The 18,976-nt window shown below is 41.9% G+C and overlaps 1 protein-coding gene across 2 annotated transcripts in view; it reads right to left on the bottom strand.

Annotated features, from left to right (window-relative positions):
• Positions 1 to 18,976, bottom strand: part of FGFRL1 (fibroblast growth factor receptor like 1) — a 178,610-nt gene that overhangs the window by 71,947 nt on the left and 87,687 nt on the right. For both annotated transcript variants that reach the window (XM_042808251.1, XM_042808252.1), the window contains exon 3: positions 18,160 to 18,432. In XM_042808251.1, the coding sequence (XP_042664185.1) occupies positions 18,160 to 18,432 (273 nt within the window). The remainder of the gene's footprint in view (positions 1 to 18,159; positions 18,433 to 18,976) is intronic.

Consider the following 18,976-nt stretch of genomic DNA (forward strand, 5'->3'; position numbering starts at 1 on the left):
CATTCCTCTGAGTCCCCTGCTTCCTAGTCCAAACATATCATGGCCTAAAAATTCCTCACATTTTCTATGCAGTGTTTCCTTTGGGCTCACACAATGGAGCAGTTCTTCTGCTGTGCAGCACTAGTGTTCTGGAAAGGGAAGGGGGAAAAAAAAAAAAAAGCTGAAGCACTAAATAACCCTAATGGCAACCGCAGGGGCCACAGTGTTATTTTTAGGTTGGAAAAATGATGCAGAAGGCAACAGAGTCACCTCAGATTTACCTTCCACTGCCCTTTACTGAACAAAAGGCCAAAAATCTTGGTCACTTCTTCCACATGGTGGTAAGGCAGATTCACCTATGTTTGTGGCAAAGACCCAGCTTTTTAGTGGGTTTTTGCAATGAAGGAGGAGGCCAGGATGTGGCATCTCCCTCTGACAGCACCTCTGGGAATGTACAGGGGTAATGTAGCCCCAAAACCTCCTCACCTCTATGTTCAGCTGCCCGTCAGCTGTGAGAGGCACAAAAGAATAGAGGCAAATTCTAGGTTGTGTCTAGGCTACTCATCAGCCACCATTTTCCCAGAGGAAAGAGCAGGAGTCCCTAGCATGGACTGAACCTCCTAACATGCCACCCAAGTGACACTGTACTGATCCATTCCACTCCCACATCTGCCAGTGTATTGACATAAGGTCATTCTAGAGGCTTTCTTACTAGCAGACAAATGATTTTGGCAAAATGCATATACCTAAAAGTATTCCAGCCTAAGCCAGGCAATGGAAAAAACTCATTCCTTTTTCACTATGCATTTCTACATTTATTTCTTTTCTCCTTCATTGGAAGAAATCCAGTTATCCATATTATCAAGGTAAATCATGACTGATCTCGCAGGGTTACACATACCTAAACAGTAGCTCCATTCCAACCCTGCTCTGTCCTAAGCAAAACAATTTACCCAGTCTTTTACAAATTTCTATTTGAATAGAAACAGAGGCTATTAAACAACATGTACTTTACTGGCCAAAGCTTTGTTTCTTTTTTTAGCTTCCCAGATAAGAAAAACAATGCAAAGAAGAAACTAATAGGGGGCATAAAGAGGCCACTTATGTCACCGATGTTCTGCACAAGGTTTAGAAACTCCTTTTATGTTTTTTAATGTCTGTTACTCCACCAGTCCTTGATCAACTTCATCTGTTTAGACTATAAAGTCTGGTTCTTGCTTTCTGCTGTGCCTTACTCTTCCCACTCATAGCTGGGCCTGGGAGCTTATTAAAAATCATTATGTTTTTAAAGGTATTTAGATTTACTGCACATCCACAAACAGACCAGTTTCCACAAAACTGTTTTCAAACACAGGAAGAGCAAAGAAAATTCATTCTTTGGGGTGTTGCAATTGAGAGATGAGGAATGGGCTAGGGAAATCAGTATTTAGGTGGAACTAATTAGCAACAACTAAAAGCTAAATGACAACGTAATCCATAGCCCCCTTGTGGGATATTCTAAAATGGCTGTACATGTCTGAAGCATTTCAAGGATTTTCATTATCTGCTTGGTCTACCACTTTCACAGCTCAGATAAATCATTATTTTTACCACAGCATTGACCTTGTTGCCCTGTGGAATAATTCCCCAGTCATAACTTCCAGAGATACAGAAGTATACAAAATATGATCTCTTTTACTAGGCTAATAAAAATCAGAAAGTATACTGTATAAATTTTATAGACCTCAAAGGTCTATCTTCCGTAGGAGGAAATTGGGACTTCAGGCTACTATCAGCACCATAACAGAGAGAAAAGTATTTTTCGGCTGCTTTGGAAAACCCACCAGATAGAAATCACCAGCAAAGCAAAATAACATAACTGTAAACTTACCTGAATCTTTCCTCTCTGTGGAGCTCTTTCATGTTATGGTTTCAAGTTGCAGATTAACGGTCATAGAGCCACAAGGAAAAAAGGACCAACCAGCAAGTAAAATACGTCTGACTCTTCGAGTCTACCCTGGGCAGGCAACTCTATACTATCAGAATGCAAAGCACAAGGGCCATATGGGTCTCGCCCGCAGCTCCTCTGCATCGCTGTGCTAGCCTGCTCTGCGTTGTGTGTGGGGTCACCAGCTCCCTCCAGCTAAGCCGGGCCGGGGGCGTTCAGAGGAGAGAAGGCGCCTGCTCTGTGCAGAAGGTCCTGCCGATTCGATAGGGCGATTCAGGGAACTGTCTGTGCTCCGTTTCTGAAATGCACTGGCCCTTGAGATATTGCAGTGTCACTGAGCGCTCTGAGGTATGTCAAACATAGCCCTCATGGCTGTGTTGCTGCTTGCTGAACCGGCAACAAGAGATCAGAAACCCAAACGCCATCCAAAAGCCACCCGGATGCCTCCCAGGAGCTACAACCTGAGCCGAGAACATCCATATGGATTCAACTTCTCCACAAAGTAGGGGGAGGCAGGGTGTGAAAACAGGGGTGAGAAGGAAAGGAAAGATTTATGCAGTTTTCCCTAAAGAAACCAAGATGCTAAGCTAATGCTTTTATAAAGCTGAATGACTAAGCAAGAGGTGGGAAGGAGGAATTTTTGACTGTCAGATTGGTGAAAGTGAGAGGAAGGTCTGTACTGGGGTCCCAAGGGAGAGACTATGCTTTAAGCAGAAGCTGGGAGCTGCAGAAGGGAAATCCAGCAAGTGTGACCTGGAGACCCAGAGAGGCACTAATAGAGATTTTGGAGATCACCTCAAGGTTGGAAGGAGGACCCTTGCATCAGCAATAAGTTTACTTCTTTCAATGTAGCTCCTGCATTGTACAGAGCAGAAAGTGACTGCTTCAAAGAGCTTTCTGAAAAATCCATGTCTGTTTGCTGGTGGGCAAATCCTCATTCCTCAGACAGGTGAAATCAGGCACTTCAATATATGTCCTGGATTCTCAGAAAGTTCCTCAATACCCCAAACGCCATCCAGTTACCTTGATATCAGAGATGAGAATGATGGCCTAAGCGCAGACCTGAGAAAATGTGTTTTCATGTGACTTAGTGGAAGGCCCCACTTTTAAAAGCAGTTATGGACTTCCATGAAAGGAATCTTTTTCCCCTCAGGTTGTTTGCGTCCAGGGTGCCTGCCCACATGGAAATACCTCTTCTCATCTTCATTTCAGTGATCCAGGACTGAGCAGTTTCAGAGGGAGAACACAATGGTTGTGCTAATAAAACCATCCAGGGACCATCACATTTCTTTGCTCCTCCAATGACCAAGGACGTCAAAGACTATATGGTAATACATGCACAAGTGAAAGCCAGAAGGTGTATTTTACTTCCCCCATGATGACAGTTAGGTTGGATTGCACAAAGAAATCTGATTTTTGCCAGGGTAAGCAAATTGTTCTTGGCCCTGAGATAAAGAATTCCCCGGGTCTTTCCATCTCACCCACCATGGATGTGGACAGCATTGACCACTTTCCACTTCAGCCATGCCTCAGGGAAGAGATCTGTTGCAAAGGAAGACAGACGGGTATTTGTTGTGACTGGCTTCCACCTGTGTAATTTAGGACTTAGTCCCAAATTCATTAGCTGATTTTCTCTCTTTCTAACAAATGAACAAACAGAATCCCTCCCTGGATTTGGAGAATGGGGGGTGACTGCAGTAACCTTGACAGGTTTAGGAGAAACAGAGAGAGGAGAAACTCTATTGAGAAAAAGTTCATCAAGTGAGATTAACCTAGCTAATATGAAGTATTACATCTTCACAGGAGAGAAAGGGAGCCACATGACAAGTTTATCCCAGGTTAGTGAGGTGAGGAACCCATCCCCACAGTCTAGTGGAAAAAACAGTGGATGTCTCTTCAGCCCAGCTTTAGTCCTAGTTTCAGTGCTAAAAGTTGGAACAAATAAATCTGGCTCTGACATTTGCTCTGCTATCATCATCAGCTCTATCTGATAGGATGACACTACTTAAGCTGTGGTAGCCAGAGGAAATCCAATGCTAAGGAAATGGACATTCATTTAATGTTTATCTAGGATCAGCTCCACCAATGAATTCCAGATGTTGGCTTTAATTGTCGCATTCTGGTATGTTTAAGCAGCAGGAGTTTGTAAGTCAGATTTGTAAATCAATCTGGCAGACTCATACTGAATCCCATCTTTGCCAGCTTTACTAAGTAGAGAAGATGCTCTTAAAATACTAAGTACTTAATATGTCTGCAATGCAAAAGGAAGAAGAGATTTTTTTAAAAATCCCTCCCCTGATGTTTTTCTCCTTCTGGTCCTTCTCTCCTTCATTTCCTCCCTGTAGAACTACAAGGCAAGCCATTCCCTTCAGATGAGTCCAATGATCTTTAGCAGTCCTAAATCTAACAAGGGCAGGTATCGGGATGCTGCCCTGCAACATGGGCAGAGTACCCTGCTCATCATTCACATATATTCCTTCTGAGTAACTCCACTAATTTCCCACCATGGCCAATGACAACTGCATGCATGGAGTACATCCAACAAGTGTTACTGATATATGAGTGCAGAGTTTTCTTAAAGCCGAAAAAAAAAAAAAAAAAAAAGTTATCAATGCAACCTTGGGACTCTCTCAGGCCCCAGCTTCCATGTTCTTATTAATTTGTATTTAACTGTTACAGCAGTTACTGCTCATATCCAGAGATGGTACAGAAATGTTTTTCATATGGCTGAATCCCAAAGCATCATACAAGCTCAGAGTTATACACTAGCAAACCTTGTAATAGTTTGGCACTCAGCATGACTTCACACAACAGCTGAATGTGTTGGACTGGTAGAGGGACTGCTTATTGCAACAGCCAAGTTATCGGTTATCTCCTACTTACAGGAGAGAAAACTGTGTTGAAAAAATAACTCCAGCTTAAGTACTATGTCCCTACTGACTAGGGCAGACACTATAGCTCATTAAGATTGCTTTAGAAACCCATTTTCTCAATTTCCTTTCAAAACACCTGCTTCTGAGAAAGCACCTCAGTATTCAACACATGTGAACCCTACTTACATTTTCCCAGGAATGTGTGCTTAGTACACACAATTTTCAAAAGGTGTCACTGGATGGTTAGGCAAGGTTTCAAAAGCTTTCAGCATTAGCAATACTCATTCCATGGAAGTTCATGGGAATTCTTCAAAAAAGGGGTTGACTCAGCCTCGGCTGACTGCTTTTGAAAAACTCCCATTTATCTTCCATCTTTGACAGCCCCAGAGATAAAGTGCTCTAAATTCAGTTTACCATCCTTCTTTAAAAATGCAGACCTGTAAGTGAAGTCCACTTCTTCCCTCACTAAGACCATGAAAAGCATTTCACTTGTGACCTGAATCATGCCGTGTTTGAAGAGGGGCTTGAGAAAAGCAGTGGCTACAAGCCCACCCATTACTTTGCACTGTGAGCAAAGACAAAAGTATCCGCAAAGAATTGGCTGTATCATCTCAGTTTAACAGTGTTTAACGTTTGAGGCTGGAGAAGAAATCCAACTTCATTGCAACAGCAAATCCCCCCAAAGAGTCAGGATGAAGTGAGGAGTCTTGAAAATACCTTCTAAGTTTATGGGACCATATCTAAGCAAGGCACAAAAGCAATACCATCCCAAAAAGTTGAATCATTATCACTGCACATCCTGCTGAGCTGGAGTGGCATCAGGTATTGTGCCACATCTGAAAAAGGAAAAGACAGGTCAGAACTCAGGGCTCCCAACATAAGAACAACATGGACCTGTTGAAGTGAGTCCAGAGGAGGCCACAAAGATGATCAGGGGCCTGGAGAACCTCCCTTATGAAGACAGACTGGGAGAGTTGGGGTTGTTCAGCCTGGAGAAGAGAAGTCTTCAGGGAGACCTTATAGCGGCCTTCCAGTACTTATAAGGGGCTACAGGAAATCTGGGGAGGGACTTTTTACAACGACATGTAGTGATAGGACAAGGGGGTAATGGTTTTAAACTAACAGAGGGTAGATTTAGATTAGAAGTATGGAAGAAGTTCTTTTCTGTGAGGCTGGTGAGACACTGGCACAGGGTGCCCAGAGAAGCTGTGGCTGCCCCCTCCCTGGAACAGTTCAAGGCCAGGTTGGACGGTGCTGGTCTAGTGGAAGGTGTTGCTGCCCATGGCAGGAGGGTTGGAATTGGATGATCTTTAAGGTGCCTTCCAACCTAAACCATTCTATGATTCTTTGAACTCCATAAGAGGATAAGCAAACTGGTTATTTCCCCACAGCAAACAGGCTTCCTATGCTAAGTGTCAAAATAGCTGGTACAGGGCTCCAGGGAGGTAGCTGTCAATAAGAAAATCAATAAAATATTGTAAAAAAAAAGGCTGGAGCAGAGGTAACAAGAATGACATGCAAGCAACTTGTTGGTTTTTATTCCCCATGTCTGAAATTATTTCTGTGATCCATAGCAAATGAGCGAAGATGAATAGATTTGGCCCCAAACATAGAAGAGTTCTTTTTCCAAATACCAGGTGGAAAGGATCTAGTGAAACTTTTAAAAAGTTTCCCCTTCAGGACATGCCAAGATGGCCTTGGAGAAACAGAAATGCTGGCACAGGTTATTCAATATCACCTCCCTTGATAAAGATGATGAAGGGTGGCAAAAATGTCACTTGTGAGCAAGTTGCATAGTGTGCAACACATCCCTCTGTTAAGCATGTAGCATGGACTACAAGAAGGGCCAAAAATTTCTAAGAAAAGCTAACATGGGTCAAAAAAATAGCAGTAACCACATATAAGGTGTAACTTCTGTATTTAAGGTTTAACAGTTTAATTTATAGTTAGTATGTCCATGACCCAGATTTTGCCTAAACAAGGGTAGAACATATCCAAATAATTCCTGGCAAAGGGATTGGAGATACACATGAGCACTGACTGTACTGAGGATGTTGGGTGGCCAAATTCCTTTCTGATGCAATTTCACTAATTTACCTCTGAAAGCTGTTTCCCTTTTGTCTGTTTAACATGGCAAGGTTTCAAGGGGCCACCACAAAGTTCTCCCTAATTACCCAAGGACAGAGCACCCAGAGAAGAACCTCTTTTTTTTTGAAGGTCACATAGACGCGTTTTTACAATGGCCATGACTACAGCTTCTCATACACCTCCCCAGAGGCTTTAAAAATAATCCCAGAGGAAAGGGTATGATGGAGTCCCTACAGACAAAGCCAACCAATCTACCAACACGGGCAGGAGACAGCTTGTATCTCAGGAGCACACCTGTCAGAATGGGAGGAGCACGTCTAGCACCTTGCTTGTATTTCAAGCCAAAAGCATAGACCAGCTTGTCAAAATTCACCCTCAGTATTATTCACTTCCCACAACTGAAGGCTGCTGCATCCTCCAAGCCTCCTTGAAGGAAAAGGATTAACAAAACCACACTCAAACCAAAGCAGCTCACAAACAACCTTGGCTGAAACAACCCTCTTGATGTGAAATTCCCACAACTTTCTCCTGGGTTGGAGTTTCTCCTGCCAAAGCACACGCAAAGGCTACCAGGAGAAGCTGCAGTGGCCTTGCAGTTGTCAGGAGATGCTGCAAACAGAGCATAAACACTGGGCTGTGCTGGGGACCGGGAAGGCGCAATCCCTCTCCTCCACAAGATTCCTGGGATTGCTCTGGAGAGAGAAGCAGGCAGGTCTGGGAATCCCAGCCCACATCTGAAGTCGATCCAACTCCCTTCCCAAATTCCCTGCTAGTGAACAAGGAGGACTGTCAGCAGCTCTCTCTTGTTGGCTGCACATTCAACAAAGGTAAGATGGAGATCCTTGTTTACTTCAGCAGAAAAGTCACCATAATTTACTCTAGTTTGAAGAAAAACAACACAAAACCAACATGCCAACTCACATGGCTCCTCTTTAAGAAGAGAAACTTCTAATATTGGACCAAAGAAAACTCAGCAGAAAATTTGGTGGTGATGCTTTTTCCAGATCAAAATAGTTTCACAATGGAGGATTCAATCCCAAATATCTCAAAGCCTTTTGTTGACAATCAGGCAGAAAACTGACTCAACTCAATAGTTCAACTGACTTGACAACATTTTTCAGGGAAACAACAAATTGGAACTTTAAAAAATAAAAAAAAGTTAATAAAAGTCCTATGCATCATTTGGATTGTATGATAAACTCAGGTTTAGTGGCTTGGCTGGTGTGAAGAGATCAGAAAACTATCCATATTCTGCATTTTTTACCCTATAATCCTTGTAGTGTGTCTGTAAGAAACTTATATACACACAGAGGAACAAACGTATCTGTAGCAAGATAAAAGAAAAGAAGGACATCAATGGCCTTTCTTGCACTGAATCATTGCAATGGAAAATAAAATCATTTGCTTCCCTTTAATTTACATGAAATACTTTCTGTACAGGCCTGTTAATAATTTAGCTTGTTATTAAACAACAACATTGTTCTTACTGTTTGTCTCCCTATTGTTCTGTTACTTTCAGTAATTTAAAACAACCCCAACGAAATCACAGACAGATGCATTGAGTGCAGACACATAGACAGATGTGTTGACCCATGCAGTGCTTTAACAGCTAAGCTTGCAAGGTATGTTTACGTTCTTCTCTTTTACTGTACATTAAAGGAAAGTTCTCTTTAAAACATTAACTTGAGAGCTGCAAAATATATCATGGGAGCAGAAAGTGAAGGGATAGGTTCTATGTTATCTGATTCCCTTTACTGCTCGAAGGGGTTTTATTTCTCCCCTCTTTTCCTTGGCTTCAGTGTGAGGAGCAGGTTCCACCCCGTCAGCACGACCAGAGTAAAACTGACATTTTATGAGTGGAAACAGTCCAAGGATGGTGGCTTATGCTCTTAACATCCTGACATCTCAACCTCTGAGAGCAGCAGCAGCACTGCTTCCAGTGGCTGCAGAACACCTTAAAAAGCAGCACAAACTGACAATGAAAATAAACTACGATTGCAGCACTGCTGGAGTCTGGCAGCCCTTAACAAATACAGCAGCGTCTGGGTGTTAAAATACATAAATCTGTCATCATTACCAGGCTAAGGGGTCGTCATCCTATTCACAAAATAAAAGAACTGTGCATAATCAGTAGGGCAGGGAGTTCAGAACAAAGTACGCCTTTTACAAACTCTCAACTGCTGATAGATGGATGTTTGCAAGGGGCTTAATGTCTTTAACAGGGTACGTTTAAGAAGGAGTATAGGTTTCAGAACTCCTGGGATTAGTGATTTTTTTTTCTCTTCTTTTCCAAATTTATTGCCAAAAGTGTATAATGCAAACACTTGGGTCTTCTGACTATGAAACCCACATTATTATAAAGTAAGAAGAATCAGAATGTTCTAACACAATGATATTATTCATCAAGCACAACACAGAATATGTTCCCTCTCTCATCAAACAAAAATAAATTGGATTGTAAAATAGGTTTATACACTAATTGTCAGCAGTTTGCTGGGGGTTTTTTCTTCCTTTTCTTCATCTTTTTTCTTAATGCGAATGCCAAAGACAGCACAGGAAAGGTAGAGAGCAATGCCCTACAGGAACATAAAAATACACCTCTTCAACAACCATACATTTTAGTAGACAACATACCTACATGTATGGATCAAGAGACAGCACATGAGCAATCGATGGTGTGTGTATGTGCATTTACACATAAAGAGGAATTCTCCACAATCAACATTCAAGCTACACCTTATAACCTAGCCCAACTTGTTGCTGTTCTTTCTATAATAAATATACACTGTTCCTTAATTTACAAGTGTGCCTTTTGTGCATTTCTGAGTTAACTGATATCAAAGGAACTAAAATTTGAATAAAAACCACTATCAGTGGTATTTACTTGGCACACTGAGAACAGCAGAGCTGTATGATGGCGCTAGTGAATGGGCACAGTGTGCTCTGGCAGAGATCACCTGGAGACACTGTGCCCATGAAAATCAACCCAGCTTCAGTGGTCCACTGAGTCCAATGAGGCCATGCTAAGTCCTCTACTCCCAGCCTTTGGCAAGAAGAAGAGGAATGGAGCACAGGTATCAAGGAAACACTGTCAGGAAAAGAGGAGGACAGTAGTAGCTGTAGGAAAGTTAACAGAAAGATCCTGCTACGTAGGGAAGATGGTCATCTTGGATGTTTGGCAAGATGGGAGATATCTCAAAACTGTTGATGACCAGGTCTGCAAATAGCGTGATGGTTTCTCATTACTTGGTGTGCTATTAATTAAAAGACTCTTTACTACTATTCTGCAGTCACGGCAGACCTTGACTGGTAATTTAGACCACCTTCCACATGCCTCATTTCCACACACACACAATCACCTGCTTGGACCAGGGACTGCCTTGGCTTTACTTACAAATGCAGCTAAGCATTATAGACCCATAGATGTGGACAAATAAGTGGCTGTGCACATCAGCATTGCTTCAGCATGGGCTGAAATTCTGACCATTAGTTGTATGGAGGACTGTAACAAAGACAACTCTGATTAATAAAGTCAGAGGTAAAAGATGTTTTTAGCCTCAGACATGCTGACGAGAAAAACCCAATATGTACGCCACAAACTCGTTGGGATCAGAGGCTAATTCTATTAATATCGTTTAACAGAAGGAAGCCATAAATTTCTCAGATCAAACACACTTTTAATGTCAGCCTGACTGGTATTGTGTCCTGATTTAATTCCCCAAAAATATTCATGCAGTAAACAGAGCTGCACTTTGCTGTTTGCATGGGTGTAGCAGCAGCTACACGCTCCAAAGCATCTGCAAAGGATTGTGGGCTAAATGCATCCATATGTCCTGCATGCCTCGAATTTACACTGGCTGCAGCTCTGGTTTGCCACAGTCTACCACAGGATGGAGTATGGGGGGAAATTATATATCCATACATATATGTATGAATTTCATGCTTACATGCATGGAAAAAAATCTTTTCATTTCCTTTAAATTGTGAACAGGTTTTGTCACCTTCTTAACTTGGCTTCTATGTTACAGCTTCACGAAGGAAAAAAAGAAATCTACCCGAAACAGTGAGGCTTTTGTTAGCCAGAACATGATGTATTGATAAGCATACTGTAAAGTTTGTTATAAAATCAAATGAAACTCATAAAACCTAACAAAGATCTTGTAAAAACTGTGGACATTATACAGCATTAGCACTGAGTTACATTATAGATCTGGACTTGGAAGAAACAGGACTGCTGCCCGGTTGGGATATTTTCCAGCCTTTTACACCCATTCACTGGGAGTCATCAGTCAAATCACTTGGTTCTACATTTCTGATCAGTCATTTTTAGGATAGTTACAGCTAATATTGGCACTCACATCAACACCTCTTTATGGAGAAAGAGCTTTTCAAGAACAAATTATTATGGGCTGTTGTGACATCAATCTAGTGTAGCAGTCATCAAAATTACTAAAACTAGTGAAATCGTTTTCCTGCAACAGTCCAGGAATAGTCACCTTTTCATTTTGGAGTGGTTTTCTCTCCTTTCATCTCCAAGGACAGTGGACATTTTCCAGAATGTAGAATGCTGTATATGGGGACAGGGAGTTTGTTGGCCTCTGAGAGGTATTCCCCAAACGAGGAGGAAATTAAGTACTACTGCAGTTCACGGGATAGGAGTACTTGATTGCTTTTAGATTTCTTTTAACATGCTTGTGCTGTCCCGGAGCAACCAAGTGTGGTCTGGGTGTGTGTCTTTATGCTTATGCTAATAACCACTCAGAAGGAAGAGCCCTTGCTTGGGTGAGGGTGTCATTAGTCAATGATGAGTCACTTCCAGTGGAAAAGGAGCTTCATTTCCAAGTGAACAGTTTTTAGCCACGAGTTTGCACCAAAACTTGAAAATACTTACATTTTATGTACCCAGCATTTCACTGACTCCTCCAGTCAATGGGATCGGTTCATGCAAATTGTCAGCCCCTTCCCACAGGCTGACACACAGGACCCCCTTGACTGGCAACAACACTAAGATAGGTCTTGTTATGAACTGAAGCCCTACCTCCATCTCCACAGAGGGGTTACTGTGACCCAGTGACACCACACCACATGCTGACAAGAGGTCCTTGTGCAATGATTGCCATTGCTAGGCCTTGAGTCGTAAACTAAGGCTCCCCTTTTCTGCTCAGCTCCCAAAGGCCAAAGCCAATCTGAGCTTTAATTAGCAACATAACCATTACCAAGCATCAGTGACTATGGCCAGATCCTCATCTGGTGTTAATCACGCTGCGTATGCACAGGAGGCCACCAACATAGATCCAGCTGCCGGATTGGGGCCTTAACAAATTAAACATGAGAACTTTGTTACTGTTTATTGTCACAAGGAATTCTTCATTTCCATATAACAACTGACTAATCATCATTAGTCATGATTATATGCCCTGTGACTGTGTTAACGGTCCCACGCTGGATGGGCTGCCTTTCACACTTCTTGCTGAAGTAAATGCACTAAAGGAGGATTGCAACATCCATACCACAATCAGTATAAGCTACACCACCTTGTTCTCAAATGCAAATTCTGCACCTTTTTTCCCTTTTTTTAAGTGTTGACTCATTTCAGTTTTTGCTTAGCATTAGCAGTCCCTTGGTGCACATATTGCTGACTCAATGTTGATTCACATCTTCTTGCTGAGCACATCTCTCTCTGGTCCCCAGAGTTTATTAAGAGGCCAAAACCCAAACATAAATGAATTTGTCATGCTTTTCCAAGATGGCTGGTGGCACCTGACTCTGGGCTACAAATGTTTTCTCAGCTTTTTCACTATAAATGAGTTCTGAGACACGGATTGATGACTTCATTTGAGAACTGTAATGCAAACCATATTTTACTGTACTTGACTTTTTTTCACACAGTATTTTCTACTACTATGGCAGAAAAAAGCACATTAGAATAAATATCCATTCAAACATTGCCATTTTTTTTTCAGGATACTTATGCTGACTGTTTAAAAAAAATAGGTTATTTTAATGCAAATTTTTCACATATGCTTGTTATCGAAGAGAGCTGTCTTTGGACTAGCTGTAAAAAAAAGCATAAAATAGCAGCTGGCTCAGCAGGAAAAAGCTACTTTAAAGATAAATCATCTGATGTCAGGGAAGATTCTCAAAGCAATCCATTGCAGTAGTCAGACAGTAGACATTTAATGACAAATTTGATTTATTTGAAAATGAGATGTAGCTCAATTTCTGAACAGCCCATCAGAGGTTTAGGACAACAAGCTGCACTCTTTCTTCTGCTCTCTGCATCAAGATTTTACTACTCTACAGCCTAAATGGGGCCAACTGGCTTGGTCACTCAGAGGTCCAGGCACCAGAGGGGAGTATGAACTGGATGGATGATGGATCCTTCACCAAAATCTTCCTCCAAATAAAAACAAAGAACAGGAAAAAAAACAATTGCTGCAGTCAGATACAGGGCAAGAGAGGGAAACACTGGGGCACCTGTTCCTTGGACTTAAATGTTGATCTTTTTTGTGCTGAGATGCAAACAAACAAGATGTGTCTTTGGCAGTTTACAAACTCAAGGGAAGCAGGAAGTCTACAATGCCGAGACAATCCTAACCTCTACTCTTGTTGCTGTTTCCTTGTTGTTTGCTACAGAAGGTAATAAGAAATACACATGCAGATGCAAAAATAGAGACAGTTTGGTCTTTCATCACTTAGTTGAGCAACTGGTGCAAGATGAAGTATTTACTGGCAGCACCTGTAGCAATAGCCCTGCATGTTGCAATGCTGGCACACCTTGCAGGATTTGGCCCATAACACTTCTGCAAGTGAAAAGTCCTCTGTGTTGTGCATTAGTGAAAGAGATCATTATGCTACAGCATAAATATTTACTAATAGTCCTTCCTACAGCTGTTCACTAACAATTTTCCTTTCAGAGAATGACCAGACTTCTGGAACAAGTGATAGTGTTTATTACTGCAGAAGGAAATGGTAATGGAGGTTGTCCAGCACTTCCTTGTTAGAAGATTTTGTTTTCAGTTATTTATAAGTCAGGAAAATTTCACCCATTTGGTCTAAGATTTCCCAGGAACGACCTGATGGCTAGAGCATGCAATGGCTCCATGTGTGCAAACTCACATTTTCTCCAAGCTGGCCTTCAGCTACACCATCACATGCTATTTTTTTCTGCAGAACATACCTCCATTTAGCACACAAGGTGGACAGTTTTCAAATAATGAGCAGTTATTCAACATTTTGTTTCTTCCTCTTAGGCCTTATGCTTCCTTTTAAAGCACACTGGCAAGGGAGTTTTATTCTGCAGTAAAGAAACCACAGGTTTCAACCAAGCATCAAGAACCAAAATAAAGTTACTTTTCACACCTGTAGATTATAAATCAGCTCTTCTGAATTGATTCAGCTGGGAAAAAAACCTTAAAGATAAGATTTTCATGGGCATCATTGTAGAAATAACTTTTTGGGAAGGTACAGCACATTTGTTTTGATGAGCTATAGATAATTCTCCACAATAAGGAACCATTGTATTTAATAACAGTAATGCTGATTTAATACTGATTAAAGAGAAGTTCCTCTTCCAGCATTTGTAAATCTGTCTGCAGTATAATTGGCATCCCAAATCTTGTGGTAAGCCACAAAAACTATTAAGGCTGGCTAGGAGAGGAAATTGTAGTTTTGACTTACATTGGTTATCTGCTTTTACTGGCTTGCATTTCATGCAGGGGTATATTAAAACAGGATTCCTTGGATCTTTGGGATCCGGGCTCTGCAGTCTGAGAAGATGGGGAAATAAGCAGGGCAGAAACCAATTGCTACCATCTGCATTGGCAAAACCTTTGTCTGAGAAGGAAGATCAAAAACCTAGAATAAGAGAAGACTCTCTTCCAACACAGCAGTAGGAAGATGCTAAATTAGGAAGAAAAGACTTTAGCAAGTGTTATGAAGGAGGAATAGTCTGTTGGGGTGAAATTTAAGAGGTTTAGACTCGACTCTGAGCCACAGCTCATATTTTATGTGGTCTTGGACTAATCACCTGGTCTCTCTTTGCCTTAGTTACCATCTGTAAAATCACAGTAATCGTTCTCATCCGCACTTGCAGACTGAGAAGTTCTCCAGCCAGGCAGCATATAGGTATGTCTACCAGACGTGTAGAGGCAGACTGGAGTTTGCTCTGCTCACGCACTGAGCTGGCTGGCTGCAAGCAAGATCTGTCATGAAGGCCACAAGGTAACATTCAAACAGGCTTATACCAAAATTATTACATCTCATAGAGACCAACTTGCAACATAGACAAGGGAGCTCACCTCTGCCATGTCTGCTGGCACCCATTGATGTTGGTGGATCCACTGCCCTTTTTATTCCTTGGTACAATGTCACAGATTTTTGTTGGTTCTCTATACTAATAAGAGTTAAGATTAATAAGAGGTATATAGCACTGAACACAGGCTGAGAGGTTCAAGGCTGCTGCATTTTAGTCTCAGCTCTCTGTAGGATCTTGGGAAAACCTTCACCATATCCTGCTGCAGTGTACACATATATAACACAAGGGTGACAACTCCTCATTTGCCAGTAATAAGGCAGAGCTCAATTAAAAGCATACAGTATGACTCCAAAGACTTTCAAGAAGCTACTGTATCAATTCCAGATATTACTACATAAATTCCCAGAATGTTTTCATGTCAAAATTAATTTTATTTTTTCAAGTCTCAACATTTAAAGAGTCATTTAATGCTATTCTAGATTTAATATCTTAACCACATTGCCCATGTCTGACTGACACCTGTGTGGTTTTACATGTTTGGTGTCAGCAGTAAAGCTGGAATAACAGGGCCTTTTCTCCTTTGAAGGAGTGGGAGAATAGAGAGGCCATATGGTTCAAAAAGCTACTCTGCTTAATGAAGTTTGTGCTTTCTGGAACACAAACAAAACAGCTCATCAATTTGATCTTCATCCTCAAAACTGACATGCAGTTGGTTTTAAAACACTACCTCCTTCTCAAAAATCAACAAAGGATTGACTTGCTCTCAACCAAAAGCCTTTTCACCAAGATGAAGAAGAGCATCTGGCCAATGCATTAAATATTTGGGTCCTTTGAAAGAATAAGTCAGTGATACCTTATGTTCACTTGCAGACCTTGACAAGAAAGACACTAGGGGAACATTTATTTTCAGGGGAAATTGTTCTAGTGAAAAGCAATTGGTTTGAAACATTACATGAACACATCTGTACCACTGGAGATGAGGGACATAAGTAATCCATCAAAAATGGCCTCAGCAACAACAATGCACAGGGGTACACTGTGAGACAGGGAAGGAAGGTGCAAAATACTGGGTTTAGCCAGCATTACAACAAGGGTGCGTGGACATGAAAGATAACTCAGCCCATACGTCTGCCACATAGTTAGTTTAAAGTTACTCTTTTCTTGGCACTTGATGAACAATATTTGTTTGCATAGGACTCAATCTCACACCCACAGAGACCAGTGGGAGCTTGCCATTTCCTTCCATAGCCGCCCGATGAGGATCTAAATAACAAGTGTTGTTGCCCAGGGCTTTTCAGTGCCAAATATAATGAACACTATTGTTCTTAACACAATTAAATTTGATAATCCAATTTCCCTGAGCAACTGAATTGGACTTTTTGCCTCAATCTTTCCTGAATTCTATTCCAACTTTTACCCTGTGCCTCCTGGCTTTTCCCTTTCGTTTTTTTCTGTTGTGCTACCAAGAATAGTCAGAGCCTGCTTTGACTCATAGATGCCTCGATGCCTCTTTGGCTTGGAACAATAGGAGCTGGATTCGGCCTTGAGCTTTATAGTAGATACTGGATGACACACAAGATCAAAGACTTTGGAAACCACACACTGCAAAAGCAAAATCAGGACTGAAGCAGGCTTCTATAGCATTCTTCTCTTCACGCCAAACAGTCTGTAAAGCACATCCAAAAAGAGCCTGTACAGACATGACACCATAGATTATTTCCACTTCACACTTTTTGCTCAGTGTAGCAAAGAAAGATGGATGAAGTTGGATAGGAGAGAGGTAAACAAGGAAAACCAAATCCACAAACTGCATAAACCATATGATGGCTTTGGCAGCTTTATCTCACTGATGTTACAGGAATCATATTGAAAGAGGGTTTCCCTCACCTAAACTTCTCTTTCATGATAAGACATTTACAGTCTGGTCTCTTTCCCATACTGGCTCTGCAGCAAAGTGCTTTCTCCAAGAATCATCCTGTTATCGGGTGATAATCCTCCATCAAGAAGCACCAAGTGTTTGCTACATGCTCTAAGTCTACAGCAGCCCTCCTACTGTGAAGAGGAAGAAAAAGAAATAGAAGAAAAACAGGCCAAGTGCCAACCAGTAGGCAGCTGGAAACTGCCCTAAACTTTGTCCTCACTTCCACTGAGAGAAACAGAACTCTGTAGACAAGATATTTGGGGTGCTAATTAGGCAATAGGGTGAGCAAGGTACCTGATCTCACCCCCTGCTTTGCAACCCTTCCTTTTGCACCCTCAGCATACTCCACCATGATGATTTTCATCCAGTTCTTTTCCTCCTCACAGGTAAGGACCAATGAGCATACTTCTGTGGCAGCCACAGCAGAGGAATCCCTGATTACCCAGAGAAGTGTCTTTGGGGGCATTCAGGAACGCTCAGCCCTGCAGGTGACCCCAAAATCTCATTTCCAGGCCAAGCAAGCCCTTTGAAGCCCGTCAAAAACACAGCCAGTGATCACCAAGATGGCATCTGAAGCTTTTTAAATTCTGCCTCCACCAAGGGGATTTCTCAGGAACTGAGCATCCCTGGGTCATATGCCTGCTCTGAACTTTGTTTCAACCTAAATATTATTACTTCTGAAGACACCATGCTTTTCAAAAACTCAGTACATGGATCTTTCATCTGTGCGTTTTTATATGGGTACCTTAACATTTGTTTTGAGAACTATCCTGTTCCAACAGCAAACATAAAGATCAGTGTGACCTCTCCTTATCACACAGACTTTCCTGTGTGGAATTCATTGTGATCTGGACCCTAGTGACTATTGCATCATTTCTGTTTATTTGTAACCTTTGGCACTGTGTAATCTTATCTGCCTGCAGCCAGCTGCAGCAGAAGATGTGCAGCAACATAGCCAGCTCTGGCAATCCTCAAACACTGGAAAGGGCCAGTTAAGAGTGGAGGTCAGTAAATGATTAGCAAAGCAAATCTGCAATCACTGACAGCTACACAGAAATCAGCTCACTCTCCCCCCAGAGCAGGTGAGGCCTGGCTTTCCTCCAGCTTTACTCACCAATCACGATGAGCGTGTAGTTCACATTGGTGCTGCCGAAGCCATTGGTGGCTTTGCAAATGTAGGTTCCTGCGTCTTCGCTTTCCACCTCCTTGATTTTCAGTCCTTGCTGAAGGATTCGGAACCTTGTCCAGCCGCTGTGGATAGTGCGTCCGTCCTTCATCCACATGGTGAGAGGTGGAGGGTCACCCTCCACTGGGCACAGGAGCTTGATGGTCCTCCCTAGCCTCACGGACTGACGGTGAATCACTTTATCGGCAATCCTTGGGGGGCCTAAAAGAGCAGAGAGAGGAAGAGCTGTTACTACTTTTGCCGGTGATACAGCACTGATGTAAAGATGAGTCATCCATCAGGCCATAACAGTGACTGCTATAGAGAGATATAGTGAAATGTGCTTACCAAAAATCACTTACAACCAAGGATAAAAATGCAGGCAATTTCAGAGGGTTACAACAACAGACATACTGACTTGTGCAAGAACTGAAGTTGTAGCCTTGCAATCATCATCAGCTCATGCTAACCCACCAGGGAAGCCTGGTTCTGAGTCTCTTGCTTTTCCAAAGCACTCCATTTTCTTATAGCAAGGAAGAGTCCAATACACAAACTGTTCAGTTTTATTTGCTAAAGCAACTGTAGTTGTTTTAAACTTAACACCTATCCTGAAGGCAAAATTAGTAACAGCACCGGTACTTAAAACAAAACACTGCCTGCCTCCCCCCAATGTTATAATCCTTTCATGTCGTATGTACAGTAATTCCTTTTAATGGTCACCAGATGGGCTTTATCTGAGGTGCATAAGCCTGCAGTTGTTGGACAT

This window comes from Tyto alba, unplaced genomic scaffold, assembly GCF_018691265.1.
Source record: "Tyto alba isolate M040663 unplaced genomic scaffold, T.alba_DEE_v4.0 Super-Scaffold_6, whole genome shotgun sequence".
Taxonomy (NCBI): Eukaryota; Metazoa; Chordata; class Aves; order Strigiformes; family Tytonidae; genus Tyto; species Tyto alba.